The sequence below is a fragment of the Protopterus annectens genome, chromosome 5.part1 (assembly GCF_019279795.1).
Source record: "Protopterus annectens isolate FY-2018-M chromosome 5.part1, PAN1.0, whole genome shotgun sequence".
NCBI lineage: Eukaryota > Metazoa > Chordata > Ceratodontiformes > Protopteridae > Protopterus > Protopterus annectens.
Genome location: NC_056736.1, coordinates 723,202,144 through 723,227,864, shown reverse-complemented (window position 1 = coordinate 723,227,864; position 25,721 = coordinate 723,202,144). Strand labels below are relative to the sequence as shown.

Sequence of the window (25,721 nt, the reverse complement as noted above, 5' to 3'; positions counted from 1 at the left end):
CAATTTTAGATGATGCACTGATAAAAATCAAGATAAAAAATGCAGGGTAATAAAGTAAAAATCATACACTGGCTCTTTCCCACCTACCTGATAGAGAATAATTTAAGGAATGGGTAGTGGAAATTATTCAAGAATTAAGGAAGATTGAAATAGCTTCAGAAATTATTTCTAGTAAGTGGGATAAAATGAAATTGGAGTTTAAAAATAGGGTGTCTGATCAATAACTCCAGAGTAGAAAACCTTCTAGCATGACTTAGGCAACAGAAAGTCGAAAGGACTGTGGCCAAACTTAGGGAGCCTGTAACAAGAAAATAACCAAAAGCAATTTAATATAAAACAATGGGAGATTAAATGTATGGCTTCCAAATATACAATAAATTCTAGATGATTTAGGATCTTTTCTTAGAAGTGTTAGCATAGGTATTTTCATACCCAAAGCAGACTTCAAAGTATTTTGCCTCGGGTAGATAGCAAATGGAGGTGCTATGGGGGAAGAAAGAGGTAACTGGGAACATATATTTTAGGAGTGTAACAAGTAGACAGATCTTAAAAATTCCACTCAGAAATGTTGGGTGAGCAAATGGCTGTATTCTTCTGAGCTGAGATACAGGATCTGAATTGCCTAGACGTAGTAAGGCCTTCTTAAGTCTAGTTGTGATGGCTGACAAAAAAAATGAAACCGAAAGAAGGATCTTTAGAAAAGGGAAGGAGCAAATTACATATAGAAATAAATAGAAATTGTGGGAACAATACATGCAGAAGAATAATCTGGAGGAGGAGTGAGTTTTAGAGGAGGCAGGAATTCAGCAATTTATGTAATGTTGGACTGAGTTACAAGGAAAGAAAAGATATGCTAACAAAGTTCGCAGATGACTGCAAACCGGGAGCCATTATTGAATCCCCAAATGATGTGGATATTCTACAAAAGGGCCTTACAGAAACAGATGCCTGGTGCCAGAGCCATGGGCTTAAGCTTAATGCCAAGAAATGTATAGTTATCCCCTTTGGAAAAAAATGTGTACCCATGAATTACCACATAGGTGGCAGGACACTAAAATCGAAAGTGTGATGAGAGACTTAGGGACACAGGTGGACAGTGGTCTCACTTTCGATAACCACTTCACCACAACAGTCAGGAAATCCTTCTATGTGGCACACCTCATCACTAAGGGCTTTTCATCCAGAAAAAAGGAGGTCATTGTCCCACTGTACTCATCCCTCATTAGACCCATTATAGAGTATAATGCCCCATTTGGTATGTACCTCACAAGACATCTGCAACAGCTGGAAAGGCCACAGAAATACCTCACTAAAAAAATCACAGGCCTAAAGCAGATGCCATATGCTGACAGTCTAAAAAAAACTCCAGCTATACTCTGGAGCATATTGTCTACTCGGAGGCAATCTCTGCCTAACATACAACGTCATGTCAAACCCTGTGCTGTTAGACATGCTCCACTTAAAGAAATCCCACTCCCTCCGAGCCACACGCTCCAGGGATCTAAACCTTGTCATCACAATGAACAAAACATGCTGGAGGGATAGGTTCCTGACCCAGAGACACCCCATACATCTGGAATAGACTCTCCATACATGTCAAGCAGAGAGCCTCATTGGCTATCTTCAAAAGGAACCTTGATGATTGGATGGGAGATAGGAAATTCATCCCAGGGATCATGTCAGTCACCCTGCTAGACAGAGGTCCAGAGAAGTAAATATTGTGGGAAGGAATATCCAGGAAATTGTTATGACTAGGCTTGCATAGGCCCTAGGGCCGATAGCCTGGTACCAACCTATGAACCTATAATGTATGTAAATGGAAAACAAATGTTAATGTGATTTGTTTTCTTTGATTTTAATGCGTGTGTCTTAAGTGATAATTAAAGGTGTTCAAAAAAGCAATGTTTAGAAAGTAATAAAATGTACAACATTTTTTGCTGCAGTTCATATTGTTGCACCTTTTCTGATGATTTGCGTTTCATTGTCGTCTCACTGCACGAGCTCTTAAATTGAAAGAATGACATTGTAGGATATTTCTAATGCTTTATACTTCTAATATATGATCCATCTATTTTTGGTGCATAGACTGTTGTAATGGTGAACATGAGACCATCATTTACTTTGTAACACTGTCTTTAGGTTTCCTGTATTACAAAGGATAAAGTTTTTGGCTAGGTTTGCAGGTCATTTTTGTTCTCGTTTTATGGAGAAGTTCTTGTTTGTAATTATTTCTCTTTTTTGCAGGAAGCATTGTCAGTGTGGGAGATCCTAAAAAGAAATATACCCGATTTGAGAAGATTGGACAAGGGTTAGTATGTGCTTCATAGAAAATTCATTACAGAAAATTAGCAAGTCTGTAAAATGATGCTGAGTTTTAGATGATTCTAGATGGAAAACGAATGTCTATCTCATTTATTTTCTGTTACTGACCAGGTGTGAGAGAAGGCACATGTAACTACTTTATAGTACAAGTACTGTTATAAAAGTAAGAACAAGTAGCCATCAACCTGTTTCAAACGTCACAGCTGTATGTTAGCTACCATTTTATAAATGGCATTGCTTATAATGGCCTTTGGAGGCCTACTGTTTATTTGCATTTAGAAGGCACCATTGGGTTTCTTTTATTAATGGCATCTCCCCTATTCTGCAGGTCTCAGTGCTAGGTTGTTGTTGTGTCTTTCGGCTTTTCCCAGTTAGGGGTCGCCACAGCGGAACTCTAGTCCGCTAATGATTGGCAGTAGATTTTTACATGCAGAGTTGCCAGCTCTGACGCACAACCTTCAATGAAGGTACGCCCATTCATGCACACCTCCACACAGAAGACGCTCTAGCTGAGAAGCGAACGGGACAACATCTTACTGTGAGGCGACAACGCTACCGCAGCACCACCACCGCAGTCAGGTCTCAGTGCTAGGTCCATTTACTTATTATTTTGAAAAATGTATATATTTATTTCCAGTTTGATGACCGGGGAGGTCCACTGGGCTCAAAGAGCCCGTTTTCAGTGGAAGCCCGGGGAGAAAAGCTCCAATAATATATAGAACAAGCTACTATGTAAGTACAATACATAGTGGAAACAGAAATAAACTAACCAAATTTTACATACAAAATAGCAAAATGTAAACAAAAGTTAAACAGCAGTTTGGAGAAGGATGTAAAGCATATTTTCAGGTTTAGGGGTTGAGAACAGTAGTACAAGGTTAAATTAATGCAGAATGATATAGAAGTAACATTAGCATGGATGAGTTCTTTATGCATGAATATTAGCATGAGTTAAATTAATACAGAGGTTTAATTCATCTGAGAGTGGTATAGAGGTAGCATTAGCATGAAGGCAGTACATAGGGTTAATCAGTATTGTGTAAGGAAGAACAAACTTTGTGTGTTATAAAGTATTTATGTATTAAGCAGGTTAGGTAGGTGGAGTGCAATTGCATTTCCATTTTTGGTAGAGGTAAGAATGCAGCTGGGTTTTGAAGTGTTCAGAGTTCTCAGAAATTCTTAGAGAAGGGAGAGAATTCCATTTTTTGGCGACAGAAAAGGATAGGAGAAGCTGACCAGCAGGACGGTTTGGTTTATAAACAGAGATTAGATTTTGGTGGGTAGATCTTAGAGTTCTGTTTGGGGTATATAATGTTAAGATGTTTGTTAGTGCTGGGCATATAGTTGGTTTGAAAATAAGCTTGTGAGTGGTGATGAGTTGGCGGTAGTCAAGGTAGATTGGGAGTTCTAGCCATTGCAGCTGGTGTAGAGGTTTACAGTGGTGAGTGGAGTATTTGGAAGTGGTGCGAACTTTGAGATTTTATTGTAACAGGATTCTAGTTTAGAAGAGATGGAGGAAGATAGGTCGGTTAGTAGGGGAGCACCATACATTAGTGAAGGTAGTAAGGTAGTGGCGAGGGTCTGTCTTGTTGAGGGGGAGAGGAAGTGGAAGTTTCTGTACAGCATGCCAAGTTTCTGATGGGTTTTCTTTATATTTAGCAGAATATGAGTATTGAATTTTAGGTGTTCATCAATAGTAACTCCAAGAAGTTTAGCAAAAGGAACAACTTCTATAGTGGAGTTGGCAAGGCTTGTAATCTTGAAAGAGGTTTTGTCTGGGCGGATAGATTTTGAGGGAGAGAATAGAAGGATCTTTGATTTGTTGGCATTCAAAGAGAGGTGATTTTGGAGCATCAAGTTCTCAGTAGTTGAGAAGGCAGTTTGAGTTTTTGTTTGGAGCTCAGGGAGGGTTGATGCAGAGCAAACAAAAGTTGAGTCATCTGCGTATTGTACCTTCTTAGTGTTAGGAATGGCTGCATGGAAATCATTAATGAAGATATTGAAGAGCATAGAGCCAAGAATGGATCCTTGGGGTGGGAAGGAAGGCTGAGGTGCCAGTCTTCCATTTTACTGCTTGAGATCTGTCAAGAGAGGTACCTGTAGAACCAGGTAATGGTGTTTTGTGAGACGTTAAGATTGGAAAGTTGGTGAAGAAGGTGGGTATGGGAGACTGTGTTGAAAGCCTTGGAGAGGTCAAGGAGGACTGTGGATACAAGTTCTCCGGAGTCACGGGCATGGTTTACGATGTCGAAAAAAAGAGAGAAGAGCTGTTATTGTGCTATGGCCAGGACGGAACCCATGTTGTGTTGGGGTGAGGAGTTGGTTATGTGTAATGAATGGCATGAGCTGGAGGTGGATGCATTTCTCAAGAATTTTTTTTTTGTTTTGCATAGCGGGGTCCTGGGGGCACTTTGAACACCTGAAATAGTGTTCATTGTGGCACTTTTAATTCATGCCAAATTTTAAGAGGGCCAGTAAGTTACTTTTTTTAGATTCAGTTTTTTTTTTCACCTGAGATTGCATGCATCAGGTTCTGGCACTGAATCTGACAGACAAGTATTGCAGATGTAGAATGATAAAATGTGTTCTTGCAGTACTGGTTAAGATGTTTGCCTCCCCTGTGACAAGAACCCAGCCCTTTGTCAGTTTCACTGCCATTGTTGATGGCGTAAATGCATCGACATCCTTGGAGTCTTAATCTTCCTTCTCTGGCCATTGTGATGTCTTTCACTGTTTTGGTCCATTTTATACCATTTTGCACCCAGATTTCTTCCTCCTTTGACTGTTGCAATGCCGTTCTTAACAGCACTGTCCTCCATTTACATTTAGAACATAATCTTTCACCTCCTGCTGAGGAGAAGTTGCTAACGAACATACAAATTCTGTTAGTGGACCTGCTTGCGTCTTTCCTTTTGAGGCTTTACTGCTGATCTTCTCTGTTAAGAAGGCATTAAAACATTTCTGAGTTGCAGGTATATATTGTAAGTAATGGCTTCTGTTTCTGTTCTTTAAGTAATGCAGGATGTCTCCTTGTTCAGGCTTGGTAGAAAATGGCTGTATAAAAGTACATATAATAAGTGTGAGAGGGCTGTTTTTTACGTGATGTCATTCCTTCCCCTCTCTGTACTGCTGCGTCATACAAGGGACCCTCGAATGATATTGGTGGTGGTGGTATAGTGTGATGCCCAGAAAAGGTTATAGTACTTCTGCTTCTACCGTACTGCCTCATCTGTTGGATGAGAAATTATTGGTCTCTGGCTTAATGGTACTAGCTCCATTATTATGCCCAAGTGTTGATGACAGTCTGTTAGCTCTTCAGCTCATCCAGATACCTGCGGATGAACAAGTCAAGTTATTAAGTTCCATCTCATGGCTCTGTGCTCCTCTGATGTCCATAATGCCTTATTGTTGCCTTACATTGAGGAGCTTTCAAACTACATATTATCATTCATCCATCCTCTGATTAACTGGTTAATACATTTCAGAATTGTTGAGGAGCCAGAACGTATCCCAGGAGTCAGAGATAAGTGGGTAGGGAAACTAATCTTCACTGGAGTGTGCCACACAAATCACAGGATGCACTTGTCCAAGTGCGTGCACACATGCACACCTACTGCATGCACACCTGAAGTCACTTTCCAAGGATCACCAGTTTATCTGCTGCACACTTGTTCTGGATGTGGGAAGAAACAGGAGCACCAAGTGAAAACTGAGAAGGATACAGGAACAATATGCAGAAATGTCATACATACTAACTCCAGCATCCCTGTGTCATCCCACTGCATTGTCACTTTCTTTGAAAAAGACTATTTTGTTAACTACAGTTTTTCAGACAACCTTATAAAATGCAGTATATACTTAAACACTGTGTTGGTCCTGTTGAGCAGTGGTACTCAAACCCAAATAAGACTTTTCCCTGCATTATAGTTTAGTGTATGCACAAGTGACAGAAGATACAATCTGATATTGTTAATCCTCATTCATGCCTTATGCATGGCTATCTGTTCCAACCTCGGTACCGAGCCGGCCATTTTCCAAGCTTGCGTCAGCTTCAAACTCTCGAGCTAAACTCTTACCCACAATCCCCCTCTCCCTGTTACCTCAGATTTCGTTTGCCGTGTTGTCATTTGGTCTTGTCAAGCTACTTCTCTTGAGCTAAATACAGTTATTTATTGTTTAATAGTTTTTCAGGCTACTTTTCTGTCAGAAAAGTTTATATTTCATTGTCTCTTACCCTATCGTATCTAGAGTACATAATTTCTTCAGGTTTTTCTGCTCCTTTTGTTACCTCTTTTACTGCGAGGTATTCTCTCTTTACCATTGTTGGTAATCCTTCCCGCTTTTTTCTCATACCTTCGGGTACTCTCCTGTACCATTGCTGGTACCTTTTTTTTTAGTTAATTTGCTGTCATGGCAGATAAAGGTAGCCCGGGGTTTAAGCGGTGTTCTGATTGTGGGCACAAACTACCTAGTTCTGATGCACACTCTGTGTTTATTGTTTGGGAGCTTCCCATTTGTCTGTTGACCCACCCTGTACTATTTGTGAGAACTTTTCAAATAGAACCTTGTTGGAAAGGAAAAACAAACTGTTACTGAAGGGACTTCTTAATTCTCCCTTTTCAGAGGCTATTTCTGGGTCGGAGGCCTCAACCCCTCCTAGAACCCATAAGAAAATCTTGGATGTTCCTACTAAGGCTAAATCTTTGCCTTCGTCCCCAGCTGGGGACTCCCACCAACCAAAACCTAAAAAGGCTAAAGTTTTGGCTCTGGAGCTCACTCAGTCAGCCCCAGTGCTTTCGGTGCCTAGACCTTCGGCACTGAGGCCTTCGGCTCCATTAGTGATCTCGGCTCCATCTTCTCCTGCATCACTGTATCGGCACAGAGAGGCTCCTCTGTTCAGACTATTACCACTGTACTGACACCGACCATTCAGTTGGCGCAGACCTTGACCGCGTCTGCTTCGAGATCTTCCTCGAACCAAGGCCGTTATTGTTGACTCCAGTTTTGTCAGTTCCAGCTTCGGCACCGACAACCACTTTGGCATCGCTCCCTGTCTCGGTGCAGACTATGACCTCGGTACCGATGATGACTTCTTTGCAGACAACCGTAGTACAGTCTCTCTCGGCACCATTGTCCTTGGTGCAGACAGATGAGATGGGCACCGAGTTTGCCTCTTCTGTGGACAGACCTGTTTCTCCCTCAGTCTCCGTGAGGTCCACTAGAAGCCTTTCTGAACATGATGTGTTGCGTCTTGTGGATCAGGTGCTCTTGGCCAGAGGTATCCCACCCCTCAGGAACTATCCTTCCTTGAGAGGTGATCACCCATCTCCAAAGACCCCTTCTTATTCTTCTCCTTCATTGCCTTTGAAGTCCATGGATATAGTACAATCTTCCCCTTCTGTGGTCCCCTTTATGGATCTCACTAAGGAACCACAGTTGCCTTCGTGGCTGGAAAGTTTTGCTACGACCCAGAATGCCAGTTGTGACACGCATAGTTTGCTGCTCGACAGCCATCCAGGGTCTCTGGGTCGGCAGGCTGAGCCACTTAGGGGAGGGGTGACCCTTGTGCTAGACATGCTCTCCTCTTCATGTGGGCCAGCCTTCCAGCTGATGGAGAAGGCTTTCGCTGCTGTTGGTGATACTGGACTGTCTATACCTCCACCCTCCTCTGGTACACTGGTTTCACAAGTCGCACCTAGCGGACACCGGGTACAAGGGCTTCAGGACATATTTCCACAGGAATCCCCTTTTCTGCTGTCTTCTCCAGCTTCTCCCACTAAGGAGGTCCACCGGAAAACTTCGTGTAAGAGGAAGCACATGGACTCCACAGAAGAGTCCCTCACTGAAGAGACAGATTTCGATGAGGGGGAAGGATCCCCTCAGTCACCTAGTGAGGTATCTTTTGGTGATATCCTCAAAATCCTGAAATGGAGAGGTGACTGGCAGTCCTCTAATCTGACCTCTGAGGAATCTGTGTTCCTGCAGGCCTTTCGCGCCCGGCCCCCTACCTCCAGGGTTACTCCACCTGCCGATGAACTTGTCCGGCACATCGTGCAGCATGCTTGGAAGGCTCCTGATACTGTCAAAGCTATTCCCCGGAGGCCAGATAAGATTTTGTCCCCTCCTGCTTCGGATCCCCAGTGGTCCAAAGGTCTTCTTGTGGATGCTTTGGTGGTGGCAGCCGCAACAAAAAAGGATCTGGCAGAAGAAGAAAGCCAGACTGTCCATCCGCCTAACAGAGAGTCCCGGGCCCTGGACAGGATAGGGAAGCGCAGCTTTGCTTCAGTGACCTTTACTATCAGGTCCCTGAATTATATGGCACATTTTACCAGGCTTCAAAGGGTTCTGATTTCTGAGCTCTCTGAAACCTTGGCTGGTACCGTGTTTGATGAGGTCCGTGACAAAGTGGCCTCTCAGCTGGCCACCATTAAATCTATATCCAACTCCTCTATGCGACTGATATCTCACACATCAGAAGGAGCAGCTAGAGCAGCAGATTCAGCTGCGGTCTTGAGACGACACGCCTGGATGCGCTTGTGCAATTTCACGGAACCCTTTAAGGCTTCCTTTCTTAATGCTCCCATTGAGGCCTCTTCGTTGTTTGGGCCCAAAGTTAAAAGCACACTGGCCAGATGTGAACAGGACAGTAAGACCCGTTCTGTCGTAGGTGTCAGTTATTCTTCCCCTCAACATGCTTTCTCCCAAAACCAAAAGAGTGGGAAGATATGGTTCAAGAAATCTCAGGATCCTTTCCGTGGCACACAGGCCGAGTTCTCCCCCAGAGGCAGAGGGGGAAACTCACAGGGAAGACGCTCCTTTTGGGGCAGAGGGGGTCCACATAACCAGGGTTCCAGGGATTCTTTCTCTGGTCAATCCTATCAGCGCTCCTGAAGAGCGGGCCCAACTCCTTTCCTCTGGAGGTGGTTGGGGGACGTTTCTCCTTGTACTCTTCTACCTGGCTAACCATCACCACCGATTCTTGGATACAGAAGATTTTAACCAGAGGTTATCATATCCCCTTTGATCTTTGTCCTGCCCCTTCAAAAAACCTTCCTGACGTTCCACCCAGTCAAAGGAAAGAAGCAGCACTAGAGATAGAAAAGCTGCTAAGAAAGAGAGTCATCCAAATAGTCCCTCCAGACCAGATAAGATCCGGGTTCTACTCAAGACTATTTTTGGTGCCAAAGAAAACTGGGGACTGGAGACCAGTTTTGGATCTCAATGCATTGAACACATTTGTGAGAGTACAAAAATTCCGGATGGTCACAATACAGTCTATCCTCCCGCTTTTGGAAAAGGACGATTGGATGTGCTTGATGGATCTTCAAGATGCGTACTGCCACATAAAAGTGGACAGGCCATCAAGAAGATTTCTGGGCTTCCGTGCAGGAGCCAGTCACTACCAGTTCAGAGTACTGCCCTCCGGACTCTCTACAGCCCCCAGAGTGTTCTCAAAGTGCATGGCAGTTGTCACAGCTCACTTGCGACTTCAAGGATTCCAGGTGTTTCCATACCTAGACGACCGGCTCATTTCCGCCCCCACCAGACATCTACTGGAAAAAACTCTGGCATACTTTCTCCTTGCTTCTCAAAGGCTAGGTATAACCATAAACTGACAAAAATCCAATCTCACCCCATCTCAGTCAACAGAATTCATAGGGGTTATCTTGGACACAAAAAACTGCAGAGCTGCTATTCCAGAGCACAGAATTCTAAGGATAAAGCAACAACTAATTCCAATCCTTTCAAGGGAAAAATCCACGGCTCACTCGTTTCTACAGCTGTTGGATTCCATGGCAGCCTCCATCACCATTGCTCCCTGGCCAGGTTTCACATGAGGCTTCTACAATGGCTTCTACTCACCCAATGGTATCCTTTACAGCATCCTCTTTCAGCCATGATTCGTGTAACCCACAGGTGCAAACAGGATTTAAATTGGTGGATGACACACAATCTGTCACAATGGTGTCGCCCCTTCTTCCCCCAGCAACCCAAGGCCACAGTGACCACAGATGGTTCCCTGATGGGGTGGGGGGATTATGTCAGGGACAGACAGTCCAAGGCACTTGGTCCGAACTGGAGGCCCATCTGCATATAAATGTTCTAGAGCTGAGGGTAGTGCTTCTGACGTTGCAAGCATTTTGAAGATTGAAGATATATTACCTGTTCTGGCATGTATACACATGGAAATGTTTACATGTTTTTTCAACCCACAGAGACTAGCAATAATGTACAAGAAAGATGAAATGAAATGCTAGAGATGTGGACATCCTGATGCTGACTGGATGCATATGGTTGTTAATTGCAAAATATTTTCCTCATTTTGGTTAGACTTTAAATGTCTTTGTAAAGCTGTATGGAATGATAACTGTATAATTTCTGACTCCCTTATCCTTTTCAATGGTCCTGTTCCTGAAGTCATTCCTAAAAAAACAAACACTTTTACTATGGTTTATCCTCTCTATAGCAAGCAACATTGTTACTAAAAATTGGCAATCCCAATCTACTCCTGTCTTTAAAGTTGAGTTTATTCGTCTTGTGAAATACATTTGTAAGAATTATCAATATGACTTCCTACTCGGCAATGATTCAGCTAATTTTCCCTGTGCCCAATCAGAGTGTTTTTTTTTTAACATATTTAATGGTTGTTTTGCATTTTAATCCTTGTCTGATGGTTAACACTGTCTTAATGAAAGCGCTTACGGCTTTACTGTTTTATTGTTTTTATTCAACATTAAACTCTTGGTTTTGTATTACACTCGTGCTTGGTGCTTCTTGACTTTATACTAGCTAGCGTTTTTGGTTTATTTGATCTGTTCTTGCCTTTGTTTCTTTTAACTTTTTAGGTTTATAAGAGCAGTGTTTAAAATTTGTCCCTATTTTTGGGGCTGTTGTTTTTGCCTTTCTCTACCTTTCTTGTGCTGAGGGCTTTGGAGGTGTGCTCACAGATAGAGCTAGTCCACTGGAAGCAACCAGTGTTGTGGCTGCCAGCCAAATATATGCAAGTAGTTTGAGAATGACTGCAGCGGACTTTGAATTATTATTTTTGGCTTTGTCCTGATTTTTTTGTGCTGAGCCATGTCATGGAATGCTGGTGGCCCTGAATCTTAAATGCGCTTGACGGATCAAGGATGGACTGGAGCTTGGTCTGTTTGCTCACACAGAGGCAGCTCTCATCATACACTTTTAAAGCCTTTTGCTGGTATTTTTGGTGGCTCAACCCCCTGTAAAAAGAAACAAAACAATGTAACGAGGAGCTCTGATCCAGTCTCTCCAAACCAAAGTTCCTAGGGCCTCCATCAGATCACAAGTCCTCTTCGGATCTGACAGGTTTGGTCTCTTGATGAGTTTCACTTATTTGCCCATCTTCATCAGATCCTAAGCCTTTGGCTCCGACTATCTAACTGTTACTTAGAGACAACCTCCTTGGATCGGATATATATGTGCAGACCCCTTCAGATCCTAATTCCCCCCTACCATTGGATCCGATCAGTCTGCCCATTCTTTTTCTTCTTCCTCGGATCCTAAGACTGGGATGTAATGAATGCTAGGCTAGGTGCCCACAGAAAGCTGGGCAATTCTTGGATCCAGATCCTTTTGATCCAGAGCTACTAGACCAGTGTGGATTTCTTCAGATCTGATGTGCTCCTTGGATCCAATGGCTTTATTTGTTGCTCCTGCACCAGGTTCATTGCTATGCCTCTCGGCTGTCCAGATCTTCACAGAATGTCCAGATTTTTGACCTTTTAGTCTGTTCCTCATTAAATGTGATTTTTGGGCAAATCATTGCAATGACCTGAGAATTAGTCACTAAATGATGTACATCATTCAGAGAAATACAGGCTAGAACAAATCCTGTTATTCTAGCAACTTTCTAAGTTTGTGAGAGCAACATTTAAAAATATGTCCATATCTTTGGGCCTTTCTCCAGACGTTTTTTGCTCTAAGGGGTTGAAAGGTATGCTCCTTGCCCTGCATAGAGGTCTTGTTGGTCCCGCTCTATGGTAGGTAATGTGGAGGCATTCACTGAAGCTGGTTTGTCTGCCCCAGTATTCAGTTGTTTCCTCAGAATCTCTTTTTGGATTCTAGATTTCTATTCTCTATATGGCTTTGTTCTGGTCCCCTGAGATTAAGTTGAATCTGGGATAACAAACTACTTAGTTTTGGTTAGGACCCCGGTATTCCTGAATCTGTCCCGCCCCCATAGGATCAGTTTTTTTTTTTTTTTTTTATTCCTGGTACTAGGGTTCAAGAGAGAATCCTGCCCTCCTTTCTAGAGGTGTAACACGCACTTAATTTTAGTGGCAAGGACTTGCCTTATGTTGGGCTGACCATTGTCTCCATTGTTCTATCCTGCCCACCACTTCCTCCAGAATAATTGTTTTCTCAGGGGGATTTCCCCCTTGGATACATTTACTAGGAATTGGACATACCAGCTCCTCCATTGGGTCTGTCTGGATGAGGGGATGATTTCCTAACTTTCTACTTCATTGTCCCCTTCCCTTGACCCCCCTATGGAGAGCGGAGGTTTCTTTGGACATGGCAGTAGTGGAGGATGTCACTGAGCAGAAACTGCTGTTCAAAGTCCCTCTATCCATCCTTCCAGCAGTAAGTCTGGCACTATGGACAAATTTGGATAGCATGAATTCACCTTGGAAATTTCCTCGTGGAGGTTACCTACTACAGCACACTTCTCTAGACCTTAGATGGCTCTGGGGAGCAGCTTCAGTACTCTCCCAAACAGTATCTTTGGAAGATACATATATAAAAAAGTTTTTTTCCTGGCATCCCCTAGATGCCTTCTATTCTTTACTAACTCACTCTTGTATCCAACTTGGAGACCCTTAAACGGCCTCTCCTCAGCCTGTTTCTGCATCGCCCATTCCTAACACTTCAAAAAAAAAAAAAAAAAAACTGCCCTGACTAAGCTGTTATCAGATGTCCCTATGTGATGCTATGTTTGAGTAACTTCTTAAGGCGTCATTGTTTACAGTTCCTATTGATGGCTTCTCTTTGTCAGGGCATTAGTGAAGGATGTGCTCTCCTGTGGCTTTCAAACAGGAAGGTAAGACCCTGACAACCACCAGAATCAAACTTTTTTTCCTCCCTTGATGTGCTGTTTCTGGATACACAGACATGGTAAGAAAATGTGGCCACAGGCCCTTTTTTGAGGTTCTTCAAGCTCCATGCGGCAATGCTTCTTCCAAGGCCAAGAGCAGATGACTTCAAATATTGCCTCCTCCACAGAGGTAGAGGGGGGGGGTTCAACAGCACCAGGACTCTAAATATCCCTCCTTTGATAGGCTCCATCAACGAAATAGATCATTACCCAACTGTCCACCTCTCGAGATGTTTGGGGGTCCTTGTTTCCCCCATTTCGATACCTATAAAAATATTACAGTTAATACTTGGGGTGCCATATATGAGGCTTCTACATCACCCTTTTAATATTTTACCTCACATAATCAACTAAAAGGTTTCCCAGTGCTACCAAAAAAAAAGTGAGAGAAGAATATGGGGATCCAGGGATCAATCCTAAATCTAACTAATTTCAATTGGTATGTAAGGAGTCAAAGTTCTGGATGCATTACAGTTAAGTCCATATTGCTTCATATGTGCAAGATCAAACAAATGTACTCCAGGAGATGCATACCACATCTAGTCATCTACTTTTTTTGTCTAGGACCCAGTTTCTCCCATTCAGGTTAACAATCTTTACTCTCACCCCAAGGTGTTTACCTATTACTAGATGGTCATGGCATCTCACATGAGACTAGAAGGATTCCAACTGTATTTTCATATATGAATAGCTGGCTTCTCGCTACTCCAACCAGATATCCCCATCTACAAATCAGATTTTAATGTTTTTTTCATGTACTCTCCAAATCTCTAGCCATCACCTAGATACTGTTGAGTACTAGGATTCATATTTGTCCTCACCTGACTAAGTCAGGCATCGGATCTCCTCTTTCATTGTATGGTATTTTCAATGAAACTGCCATTATTAACTGTTTTTATCTCCCCTATTTGCTCAATATTCTTGGATGCTCCCCAATGACTGTGGGAGTGGATGTTACTGAAAGATGACCCAATCACACGATTCCCCGTCAGAGACCAAAAATTTCTCATCATCATTCAAAACACGAGTGGTTCTTCTAAAAATTGCCTGAATCTCCTTGTGTTCTGACTGTGCTTCTCAAACATTTTGGAAATAGAGTATATTTTAGTGCATTTATTAAAACTGTATTTGCCGTAATATTGCTACAACTCAAGTGCTCCAGGTTGCACTGCATCTGAATTGTTTGTGTGTGTGTTAGCTGCTTTTCTGTATATATAGACTTTTCTGTATATGTAGACTAGCTACTTATTCTACTGTATTACTGCCTCTTAATTCATTTTTCAGTTGTGCACTTGGCTTGCTTCATTTAAAATGTTTTAAATTGCTAATTTTGTAGAGTTTTAATTGCATTTACTGATTAGAGCTATACACAAGTGCGTTAGCCTTCCTTTTCTGTGTTGCATTGTTTAGCCTGTTTTAACCTCCCCAAAAAAAAAAATACTGACGTTTCCCGCCTTTCCCGGTAGTCTTCTGTTTCCATTCTGAAACAGAATACTGGAGTTTGTACAGAATTTCCCAGACTACCAGAGAATCAATTTGAAAAAAACAGAGGTGTGTCAACCCTACATATGTCACTTCACTTTTGAGTAGCATTTCCCGGGAGCTATTTCTTTTTAAAAAAAAAAAAAAAAAAGACATCAATCCAGAGTTTAGGCCAATCTGTCCATTTCTTAAAATGTACGCAGTAAAATATTCACTTTGAGTTGCATTGTGGCTGCTCACATGGTTATCTTTGGGTAGTTATTCTGTTATAGCAAAACCTGAACTCTGGTATTTAATGCCAATCTTTACTTAACAATGAAACAGTTCTTGGTTTCTTCTTAAAGGACTACTATAGGCAGACAATGAAAAAACATATATTTGTTTTATCTTATCATGATTTACTGCACCTCCCAAAGCTGCCTACAGCAAAATAAGTACTCATTCATTTTTTTTTTAACTCTTCTCTGCCCTCATGGGGCAGACATTGTGATTCCTTTGGAAAAATAAATCTGTCCCATAATGCACAGATTGTGAGAATAAATAGCCCTACCGTTTGTTGTCAGACTAGACTTCCATTCACTTAGAATGGAACACCTTAAAAAAACTGCTAAGTTTGAGAGTCTGCAGCTCATGTGTCATTGACTGGTATGTGCTGAGTTTTACAAATGTTGTTCCTACTGATGTACTACATATTCTCTGAAAGAAACTTGCAAAATTGTCAACAAATTACTGAGATAAAAAATACATTTCACAAGGAGCAGTTTTCAGTTCCTGGCCAAATTACTCCTCCCATCTCCCCTCCTTAAGTGGGCTAGTGTCTCACATTTCCAGCTGGGCTAGATTCAACTAGTTAGTCAACTTTGCATGACAATAGATATCAAACAAATCACAGCCTGGTGCACCACTAAAACTGTTCACTCGTATGTCTCCCAACTTCTGAATAGCATTTCCCAGGAATAAAACAAAAAAGAAAACAAAGCATTCACATCAGTCCATAGTTTAGGCCAATCTATCCATTTCTTAAAATGTGCACAGTAAAATATTCAATTAGTAGTGCATTCCGGCTGCTCATGTGGTTATCTTTGCATAGTTATTTTCTTGTAGCATAACCTGAATTTATGGTATTTAATGCTAAGCTTTACAACAGTTCTTGTTTTTTTAACAATGACCTCCCAAGCCTCTGATGTGACCTAGTACTTTCTGTTACTGTTGCTTTAGGTAGTTTATCTTAGTTGTATACTTGCATGTCTCTTACCAACATACTTCTGGAAAAAATTTACAAATCAGATACTTGTATTGAAAGAGTACCAGCAGCTGTAGCAGTGATGCCATACTCCAAACAGGGCACTCAAATGTAGTATTGACAAGCACAGGGAAATGTATGTGTGTCGATCAAGCAATGATGAAATCGCTGGGGAGTATACTGAGCACAAAAAAAAAAAACATAAAATACATATACACAGGTGAAAATTGACATTATAATGTACTGTAAATATGTAGATTAATACAAATATTAGTGCACATATGACATGTACAATAATACCCATATCCCATCATTAAAATAAGATAAATACAATATCAATCTTGTCAATATACTAAGAAAATTAATCAATATACTAAGAAAAATCCAAACCTAAGAAAGGAACACACAAAATGTTTCTTTGAAGCTGTCATCAAAGTCCCACTCAGATAGTCACACATAATTGGACTAACTACAATATCTTGACACTGAAATGTGCTGGCCTATTATAAGTGCGACAGTTCATTATTCACTCATAAAGCAAATGTCTGAGTGGAAAAGTTAAAATGGTGGATGAAGAGTGAGAAAAAGTATTAGAAGTCGTAATTACAGTAAATATGGGAGGCAGAAGAAAAATTGAGTAAAAGTAAAATTACAAGTAAGAGGAACTAAACCAAGGAAAAGGAGAGAGAGCATGGACAGCAAGATTTGCAGCTGCGGACTGAGAAGTGTTTGGGTAGCAGATGTCATAAAACTGAGTTTGGAAGCATGTGTGGTGACATTGAACAAACAGATTTGTCCACATTAACCATGTGTCATTGTTTTGTGTGTGTGTGTGATGTAAAAGAACTGTAAAGCAAATCTGCAATGACACCTGCATTCTGCCCTGCTGAGGGGGGACACTTATGTAAGTGCAGTGGACTGGCTCCAATAGGAAGGGATGGGTGCATACTTCTCAACATCTTAGAAGAAGAAATCTGGACAAGGCTATAAATAATGGGGGGACAAAGGCCCAAAAATGTGGACAATTTTTAAATATTGCTCTTACAAACTTAGAGAGTTGATAACTGGTTTTGCATTAGTGTAATTTTTTTAAGGATATGAAGTCTGAAAATCAAATGCTTGTCATTTTCTGACTTCAGTGTTCATTGATTTGCCAGAAAACTGCAATTTTATGAAAAACAGACAAAAACTATGAGACAAAAAAATCTGGACAGCTGTGAGGTATGGCTGGGAGTCCTGAACTAACATCCATCAATTGTTTTCATTTGCCAAAGCCATTACAGTTGTGTTTGCAGAGAGGTGGGGAAAGCCTTAGTTGACTGGTATGTTGTGTGGGTGTGGGTAGCTGTGTTTGTGGGAAGTGGACATGTGTCTTTATAGGTGTGGTGTGAGTGTTATGCATTATGAAATGGAGAGATTGCGTAAAATTATGCTCGGTTTAGTCCCTTGCAATTTCATCATTGCTTGATTGACACACACATTTATCTGTGTTTGTCAGTACTATGTTTGAGTGCCCTGTTTGGAGTTTGGTATCACTGCTACAGATGATGTTACTCTTTCAATACAAGTATCTGATTTGGAACTTTTTTCCTGGAGTCTGTTGCTGAGAGATTGAGAGACATGCAAATATACAACTAAGATAAACTACATAAAGCAATAGTAACAAAGTACTGGGTCACATCAGAGGCTTGGAAGGTCATTGTTAAACTGAGAACTGTTGTAAAACTTTAGTATTAAGTACCATAAGTTCAGGTTATGCTGTAGGAGATTAATTATGCAAAGATAACCACATGAGCAGCCAGAATGCACTACTAATTGAATATTTTACTGTGTGCGTTTTAAGAAATGGATAGATTGGCCTAAACTCTGGACTGATGTTTCTGTTTTTCTTTCTTTCTTTCCTTTTTTTCCCCAGAAGTAATTCCTGGGGAATGCTATTCAGAAGTGAAGAGACATATGAGGGAACAGTTTTAGTGGCACACCAGGCTGTGATTTGTTCATCTATTGTCATGCAAAGTTGACCAAATACTTGAATCTAACCAAGCTGGAAATGTGATACTCAAGCCCACTGAAGGAGGGGAGATGGGAGGGAGTAACTTGCCTAGGAATTGAAAGTTGCAAAACTGCTCCTTGTGAAAAGTCCTTTTTTTATCTCAGAAATTTGTTGACACTTTTACAAGCTTCTTTGAGAATGTGTAGTACATCAGTAGGAACAACATTTGTAAAACTCAGTGCATAGGTTCATAGGTGTGTGCTAGGCTAATGGCCCTGGGGCCTTTATAAGCCTAGCAATAGGATTACCCTGGTATTGTGCCCCCCGACCTTAGTTCCCAGTGCCTCTGTCAAGTAGAGCCACTGGATTTATCCCCGGGATAAATTTTCTATTTCCCATCCACTCATCAAGATTTCTCTTGAAGAGGGTCAGTGAGGTGCTCTGCCTGACATGTATGGGAAGTCTAGTGCATAGCATGGGCAGTCTCTAGGTTATGAACCTTTCACTCCAGTACATTCTGTTAATTGTGATAATGAGGTTGAGGTCTCTGGAGCATGTGTGTGGAGGGATCTGGATTTCTTTAGATGTAGCATTTCTAACAGTGCTGGGTCAGACCTAGCTTTGTAAGTCAAGCAGAGATCGCCTCTAAGTAGGCGATATGAGACAGAATAATTGGAGTTTTTTGAGTCTGCCCATATAGGACAAGTGTTTAAGGCCTAGGATCCACTTTGTGAGGTACTTTTGCGGCCTCTCCAGTTGTTGCAGGTGTCTACTGAGGTACATGCCAAATGGGGCATTGTACTCTGATTGGTCTAATGAGGGAAGAGTTGAAAGAGAGAATGACCTCTTTCTTCCTGAATGCAAAACTCTTAGTAATGAGATGTGCCACATAGAAGGACTTTCTGACCACAGTGGCAGTGTGGTGATCAAAAGAGAGGTTGCTGTCAACCTGTGTTCCCAGATCTCTTACAAGACCTTCTGCGTTCACTGGACTACCATTAATGTGGTAATTCATGGGAACCTGGTTTTCCCAAAGGGGATAACAACACATTTTATGGCATTGAGCTTAAGGCCATGGTTCTGACACCAATCATTGGTCTCAGTGAAGGCCATTCTGTAGGATGCCAACATCAGTTGGAGAGTTAGTAATAGCCCCCAACTTGCAATCATCTGCGAACGTTGTCAGCCAGAGCCCCTTCATGTTGGCCTGAACTTTAGAGAAGTAGATAAACAGGAGAGGACCCAAGACCGAAAGCTGTGGGACTCCACTCATGACTAGTTGGCAGTTTGACTTGGAGTCAGCTACTTTCACAGTGTGGGTTCTATCTGTGAGCCAGTTTGCAACCCACTTGGTGATATAGGGGTTGATACCTAGCTTAGTAAGTTTTTCTATGATTTCTGAGTGGGGAATGGTATCAAAGGCCTTGGCCAGATCAAAGTAGGCTGTGTGAACCACCTTGCCTTCATCTACAGCTCTGGTGACTGATTCAAAGAAGTCGACCAAGTTGAGAAGGCATGATCTACCCTTCACAAAACCAAAGTGTGTGGGATCCAGAGTTTGGAGATTCCATATATCCTTGTTTATTAGGTCCATGATGATGCGTTTCATAGCTTTGCATGTCAGACTCATCAGGTTAATGGGGCGATAGTTCCCAGGGTCTGTAGTCGCTCTTCCTTTGTGGAGAGGGATGACTGTAGCAGTGCACCATTTGGTAGGGACAGAGCCTGAGGTGAGGCTGTGATTGAACAGGGCACACAGGTGAGGTGCCAGTTCACTCTGTAGTTCATGTAGAACATACCCAGGGATATTGTCAGATCCCATAGAAGCAGTTTTCTTGGCCTTGGACGGTGCTGTTTTAACCTGTGCAGCAGTAATACTGGGTGCCTGACAGTCTACTGGTATTGCGATTGGTCCTTTGGGGGGAGGGGTAAAGTTGGCACTGAATCTGTCGGCCAGTATATTGGCAATATCTGTTGACTTGGTATAGGAAGTACCATTGTGCAGTAGCTTAGAGCAAATCTGGGTATTGCCATGGAGATTCTTTACATAACTATAGAAGGCCTTGTGGTTGTCTTTACTGTCTGCTGCAATTCTGTTTTCATAGCTAGCTGTAAAGGATTTGATGAGGGATAACTTTTTGTTGAGGCTGATAAGGGAGTTTTTCCAGTCTTGGCACTTCACCTTATTCCGCATCAGTTTCTTCCTCCTCCTGTTGTAGAGTTTGTTTATGGCAGGGGACCACCAGATTGCACAAGAGAAAAAAATCTTCACCTGGATACTGCAGCCAACGATGTAAAATTGTAAATATCCAGAGAAGAAAATGTTGGTAGCACACAGCAGGTACATTAGCAAAAGTACGTTTAATATAATAGAACACAGAGAAAGTAAGCGCTTTCGTGGACAACTCCTGCTTCATCAGAACGTCTGATGAAACGGGAGTTGTCCACGAAAGCGCTTACTTTCTCTGTGTTCTATTCTATTAAACGTACTTTTGCTAACGTACCTGCTGTGTGGAACCAGCGTTTTTTCTCTGGACCACCAGACTGGCTTCCTTTTTGTGGAGGAGAGCATCTTGGTTCTATTGGGTATGATGAGATCCGTGCATTGCTGTACGTGTTCGTACTGTGCATTGATGTATGATTCAGCAGTCATGCAACTATTCTCCATTTGCATGGGTGCCGTGAAGTTAGCCACCCAAGTTAGCTTTGGTGAAGTTTTTCATGGTGGTTACCTATGCGGGGGTTGGGGGGGGGGGTCAGTGGGATGTGGATTTACAAGGTGATTAGTTTGTGGTCTGATCTAACCAGCAAGGAGTTGACTGTTGGTGTATAGCAATGGTTGCGCATGTTAGTAATGACCAGGTCAAGGATTCAAGGATGTTGCTACCTTGGGGTAAGAACGAGGTGGTCCAGGGCATTGGAATTAATGAACTCCAGGAAATGTTGGGCAAGTGTATAGGTACTTGAGTTGTTTTCCCAGTTAATGGAGGAGTAGTTGAAGTTGCCTAGTATGAGAGTGGTAAGTTGGACCCTAATATTCTACAAGGTGCTTAGGAAAGTGGAGTGTGAGTTTTGCAACATGGTTGGGGACCTATAGCAGGCTATGACCTGAATCGCTGTCTTACCCAATGTTAGCTGCACCTGAAGTATCTCTGATGCGATATGCTGGGCTAGTAGTCTGGAGGTGTGTGCATCCTTTATGAATATGGAAACACCACCACCTTTGGAGCTTCGGTCCAAGTTCTGGGGCCAAAATGTGTGGAAAGAGTTATAGCCTGATAGTGTAGGAGTGCTTTCTGCTGCTTTAAACCAGGTCTCTCTTACAGCACGAATGTCAGTGTTCTCCATTTTAAGGAGTGCTTTGAGCGAGTGCATTTTGAGATTTAGACTTCTAGCATTGAGCAGCATGACCCTCAGATTGCATTTGTTTGTAGCTGTTATGGTGGTAATTTTGGTCTTTGGAATACTGCCTAAAAGAGACACTGTAGTGGTGGCAAGAGCCTTGGCCAGTATCCGGAATCCCAGGAGTGATGGATGCAGGCCACCTCTGGCAAAGCATCAAGGTATGTTAATCTTGTCATCCCAAGCTGATCCCCTTTGAGTGACACCAGACACTTGGCCAGTTGTTGAAATCAGTAATTTTCTGCTTGTACTGTTGTATCATTCTGGGTGATGGTAGGATGCTGCTCAGGGCTAGGTTCATATCCGCTTGGGCTACATAGTCTGAGAGCTCTTCCATGTCTCTCTTCATGTAGTCCAGGGAGGTATATTTCAGGTCATTCACACCCACATGTACAATAACTGAGCCATATTTGTACCTGTTGTTGAGGGACCTGAGTGCGTGCGTTATGTGGCGGATCCTGGCACCTCACAGGCAGCTGACTGTTACTTTATCCTTATTCAACCTAATGAGTGGGACATCATTGTGCCTCACTATCGAGTCACCTATGACTAGTGGGTTGGGCATGCTGTTTTACTTTAGAGGCCTTGGTTGAGTGGCACACTGTTTAGGAGACGTATGTGTCTCGTGATTAGTGTTGTGTTGTGGTGGTCGAGTGCGTTTCTGCCTTGGAGGTCTCTGCTGTTTGGGTAGATTCTAATTGAGAGCTTCTGTGAAAGTGGGTGTCTGGTTTATGTGTTTTTATGTGAAGGCAGTGCTGGTGTGTGTTCTGGAGTGCTGTGTGTTCTATGTGGTTTGGTGCAAGTGTTGACTTTCTCCTCTTGACCAACTTTGGTCTTGGCTGGAGAGTGCGTAGCTTCCACTTTGGATATATAAGTGCATCTCTCACAAGTCTGAATGTTGGGAGGTAAGAGGAGAGGTTTGTCGGTGTACATGAGGCAGTTGCTACATTGCCTCAGGATGCCCAAGTTCACCAGTCAATGACACATGAGATGCAGACTCTCAGACTTTGACATTTTTTTCAGGTGATCCATTCTAAGTGAATGGAAGTGTAGTCTGATAAATGGTAGGGCTATTTATTCTCACAATCTGTGCGTTATGGGACAGATTTAGCTTTCTAAGGAATCATGATGTCTGCCCCATTGAGGCCAAACAAGAGTAAAAAATAAGTTAGGAATGAGTGCTTATTTTGCTGCAGGCAGCTTTGGGGAGTGCAGAAATCATGGCAAGATAAAAAAAAAAATTTATTTTTCATCATTTGCCCATAGTGGTCCTTTAACAATGACCTCTCAAACCTCTGATGTGACCCAGTACTCTCTGTTACTATTGTTTTATGTAGTTTGTCTTAGTTGTATATTGACAGCATGTCTCTCATTCTCTGAGCAACAGACTACTGGAGAAAGCTTCCATGTATGCTACTTTTGAAAACAGCAGTGTAGTGCTGATTTAGTAAGCTCACAAAATAAGACTATATGAATTAGCATTTATTCTCTGAAGAAAAAGTCTTTAATTGCAATGAATGTCATTATTTGTTCATGGAAATCTAACATCTTTTTCAAAAAGCATTATGGACTGTAGTATGTCTGAGCAAAAGTATAAGCCAAAATTAGTGGCACTTATGGGGTATGCTGATAAGCGATTTAACACTCCTTACTCCTCTGTTCTCCATTACAGCTACCCCAAATCAGACAGGCATGTACATACTTCCTGAAACACATGTATTGAAATAGTACCAACAGCAGTGATACCATACTCCAAAGAGGGTACTCAAACAATATACCGACAAAGATAGGGAAATGTATATGTCTGAATCAAGCAATGATGAAATTACTAGGGACCACACTGAACACAATTCATAGCTAGGTACTAGGGTATTGACCCTAGGGCCTATACAAGCCCAGCCAAAAAGATACCCTGGCTTTTGCCACCCAAGAAAATAATTTTCCTGTGCCACTGTCGAGCAGAGCCACATAAGTGATCCCCAGGGTGAATTTCCTATTTCCCATCCAATCATCAAGATTTTTCTTTAAGAGTACTAATGAGCTTTGTTTGATATAGATAAGTAGTTTATTCCAGAGTATGGGAAGTCTCTGGGACAGGAATCTATCCCTCCGGCATGTTCTGTTTATTGTGGTGACAAGGTTAAGTCCCTAGAATGTGTAGCTCAGAGGATTTGGGACTTCTTTAAGTGGAGCATGTGCAACAGCTCTGGGTTTGACATAGCTTGGGTATGTTAGGCAGAGATCACCTCTGAGTAGCCGATATGCGACGGAGTAAAGCTGGAGTTTTTTGAGATGGTCTGCGTTGGGCATCTGTTTGAGGCCAGTAATCCTCTCTGTGGTATTTCTGTGGCCTTTCCAGTTGTAGATGTCTTGTGAGGTACATACCAAAAGGGGCGTTGTACTATATAGTGGGTCTAATGAGTTATGAGTAAAGGGGAACAATAACCTCTTTTTTTCTGGATGAGAAACTTTTTGTGATGTGGTGTGCCATGTAGAAGGATTTCATGACTACTGTGGCAATGGGATTATCAAAGGAGAGAATACTGTCCACCTGTGTCCCAAGGTCTCTTATCACACTTTCGGTGTTAAGTATACTACCGCCCATGTTGTAGTTCATGGGCACAGAGTTTTTACCAAAGGGGATGACCATGCACTTTTTGGCATTGAGCTTGAGGCCATGGCTTTGACACTAGGCATCTGTCTCAGTGAAGCCCTTTTATAGGATGTCCACATAGTTAGGAGTTTTGATTATGGCTCCTAGTTTGCAGTTATCTACAAACTTCGTTAGCCAAAGACCTTCTGTGTTAGCCTGTACTTCAGAGAAGTAGATACCAAACAGGAGAGGACCCAGGACTGAACCCTGTGGTACTCCACTTGTCACTGGTCTGAAGTCAGATTTGGAGTCTGCTACTTTCACAGTGTGGGTTCTGTCAGTGAGCCAGTTGGCAACCCATCTTGTGACATAGGGATTTATGCCTAGTTTAGTGAGTTTATCTATAATTCCAGAGTGGGGGATGGTGTCGAAAGCCTTGGCAAGATTTAGATAGGCTGTGTGAACCACCTTACCCTCGTCTATGACTTTGGTGACTGCTTCTAAGAAGTATATCAGGTTTGGGAGACATGATCTGCCTTTTACAAACCTGAACTGGGTGGGGTCCTGAGTTTGGAGATTACCAATGTCTTTATAAGTTCCATGATGATACGTTCCATGGCCTTGCAATCCAGGCTCTCTGCCTTTCACAATGCATAATGTTCACACTGCACAAACGCACAGACACACAATGTACCATTCAACTTTGAGGCTTTTCCCACCTTTCTGCAAAACACTGCTGTAATGTCTTTGGCAAATGAAAATGATTGATGTATGTCAGCTCAGGGCTCCCATCTGTACCTATTGGAGCTAGTCCACTACACTTTCACAAGTGTCCCCTCAGCAGGGTAGTAAGCAGGTGTCAGTACAGATTTGCTACATAGTTTTTACACCACACACACCACAAAACAATTAAACATGGTTAATATGGGCAAATCTGTTTGTTTAATGTCACTACACCTGTCTCCAAACCCAGTGTCATGACACCTGTTACCCAACACCTTGTCAGTCCACAGCTGCAAATCTTGGTGTTCATTGCACTTTGACTAGCAGGCATACGCACACCAAGGTAAAGGTACCCCTGATTTGTGCCACTGTCCCTATTTATCGTTGTCTTGGTGTGGAATTCTTAAGTATTTGAGAGGTATGAACACACAATGTTAGTAAATATGCTTTAATTGCTGCACAGTAGATGGTCACTGTACTGGAGACATTATTTTGCTAATTAACTGCTTTCACTCAAAATCAAAATGAAAGTGTTCACAGTGACTACATTTGAGTTATGTATTGCATCAGTGACATGAAATAGGAAGTAGTCATTTGTCTGTTGTAAAATAACCCATTTACTTCAGTCTTCAACCAACACTGGGAATTAAAAATTGCTCCACAAGTAATGTTCCCACTAGAAAATGCAGCCTTGCTGTTGTTAATCTGTCATGCTTTTTATAATGTTTTTTTTTTTAAGTTCCTTTTTATTGTATGTTTTGGGGGGGGGGGGGTTGATACATTTTGCGATTCGATCTACTGATTAGGATAACTATAGTAAAGCCAGATGATGTTATGCCCCTTG

At 42.1% G+C, this 25,721-nt stretch overlaps 1 protein-coding gene across 2 annotated transcripts in view; it reads left to right on the top strand.

Moving 5' to 3' along the window:
• Positions 1–25,721, top strand: part of PAK1 (p21 (RAC1) activated kinase 1) — a 1,330,007-nt gene that overhangs the window by 992,587 nt on the left and 311,699 nt on the right. For both annotated transcript variants that reach the window (XM_044073352.1, XM_044073351.1), the window contains one exon: positions 2,245–2,308. In XM_044073352.1, coding sequence (XP_043929287.1) covers positions 2,245–2,308 — 64 coding nt within the window. The remainder of the gene's footprint in view (positions 1–2,244; positions 2,309–25,721) is intronic.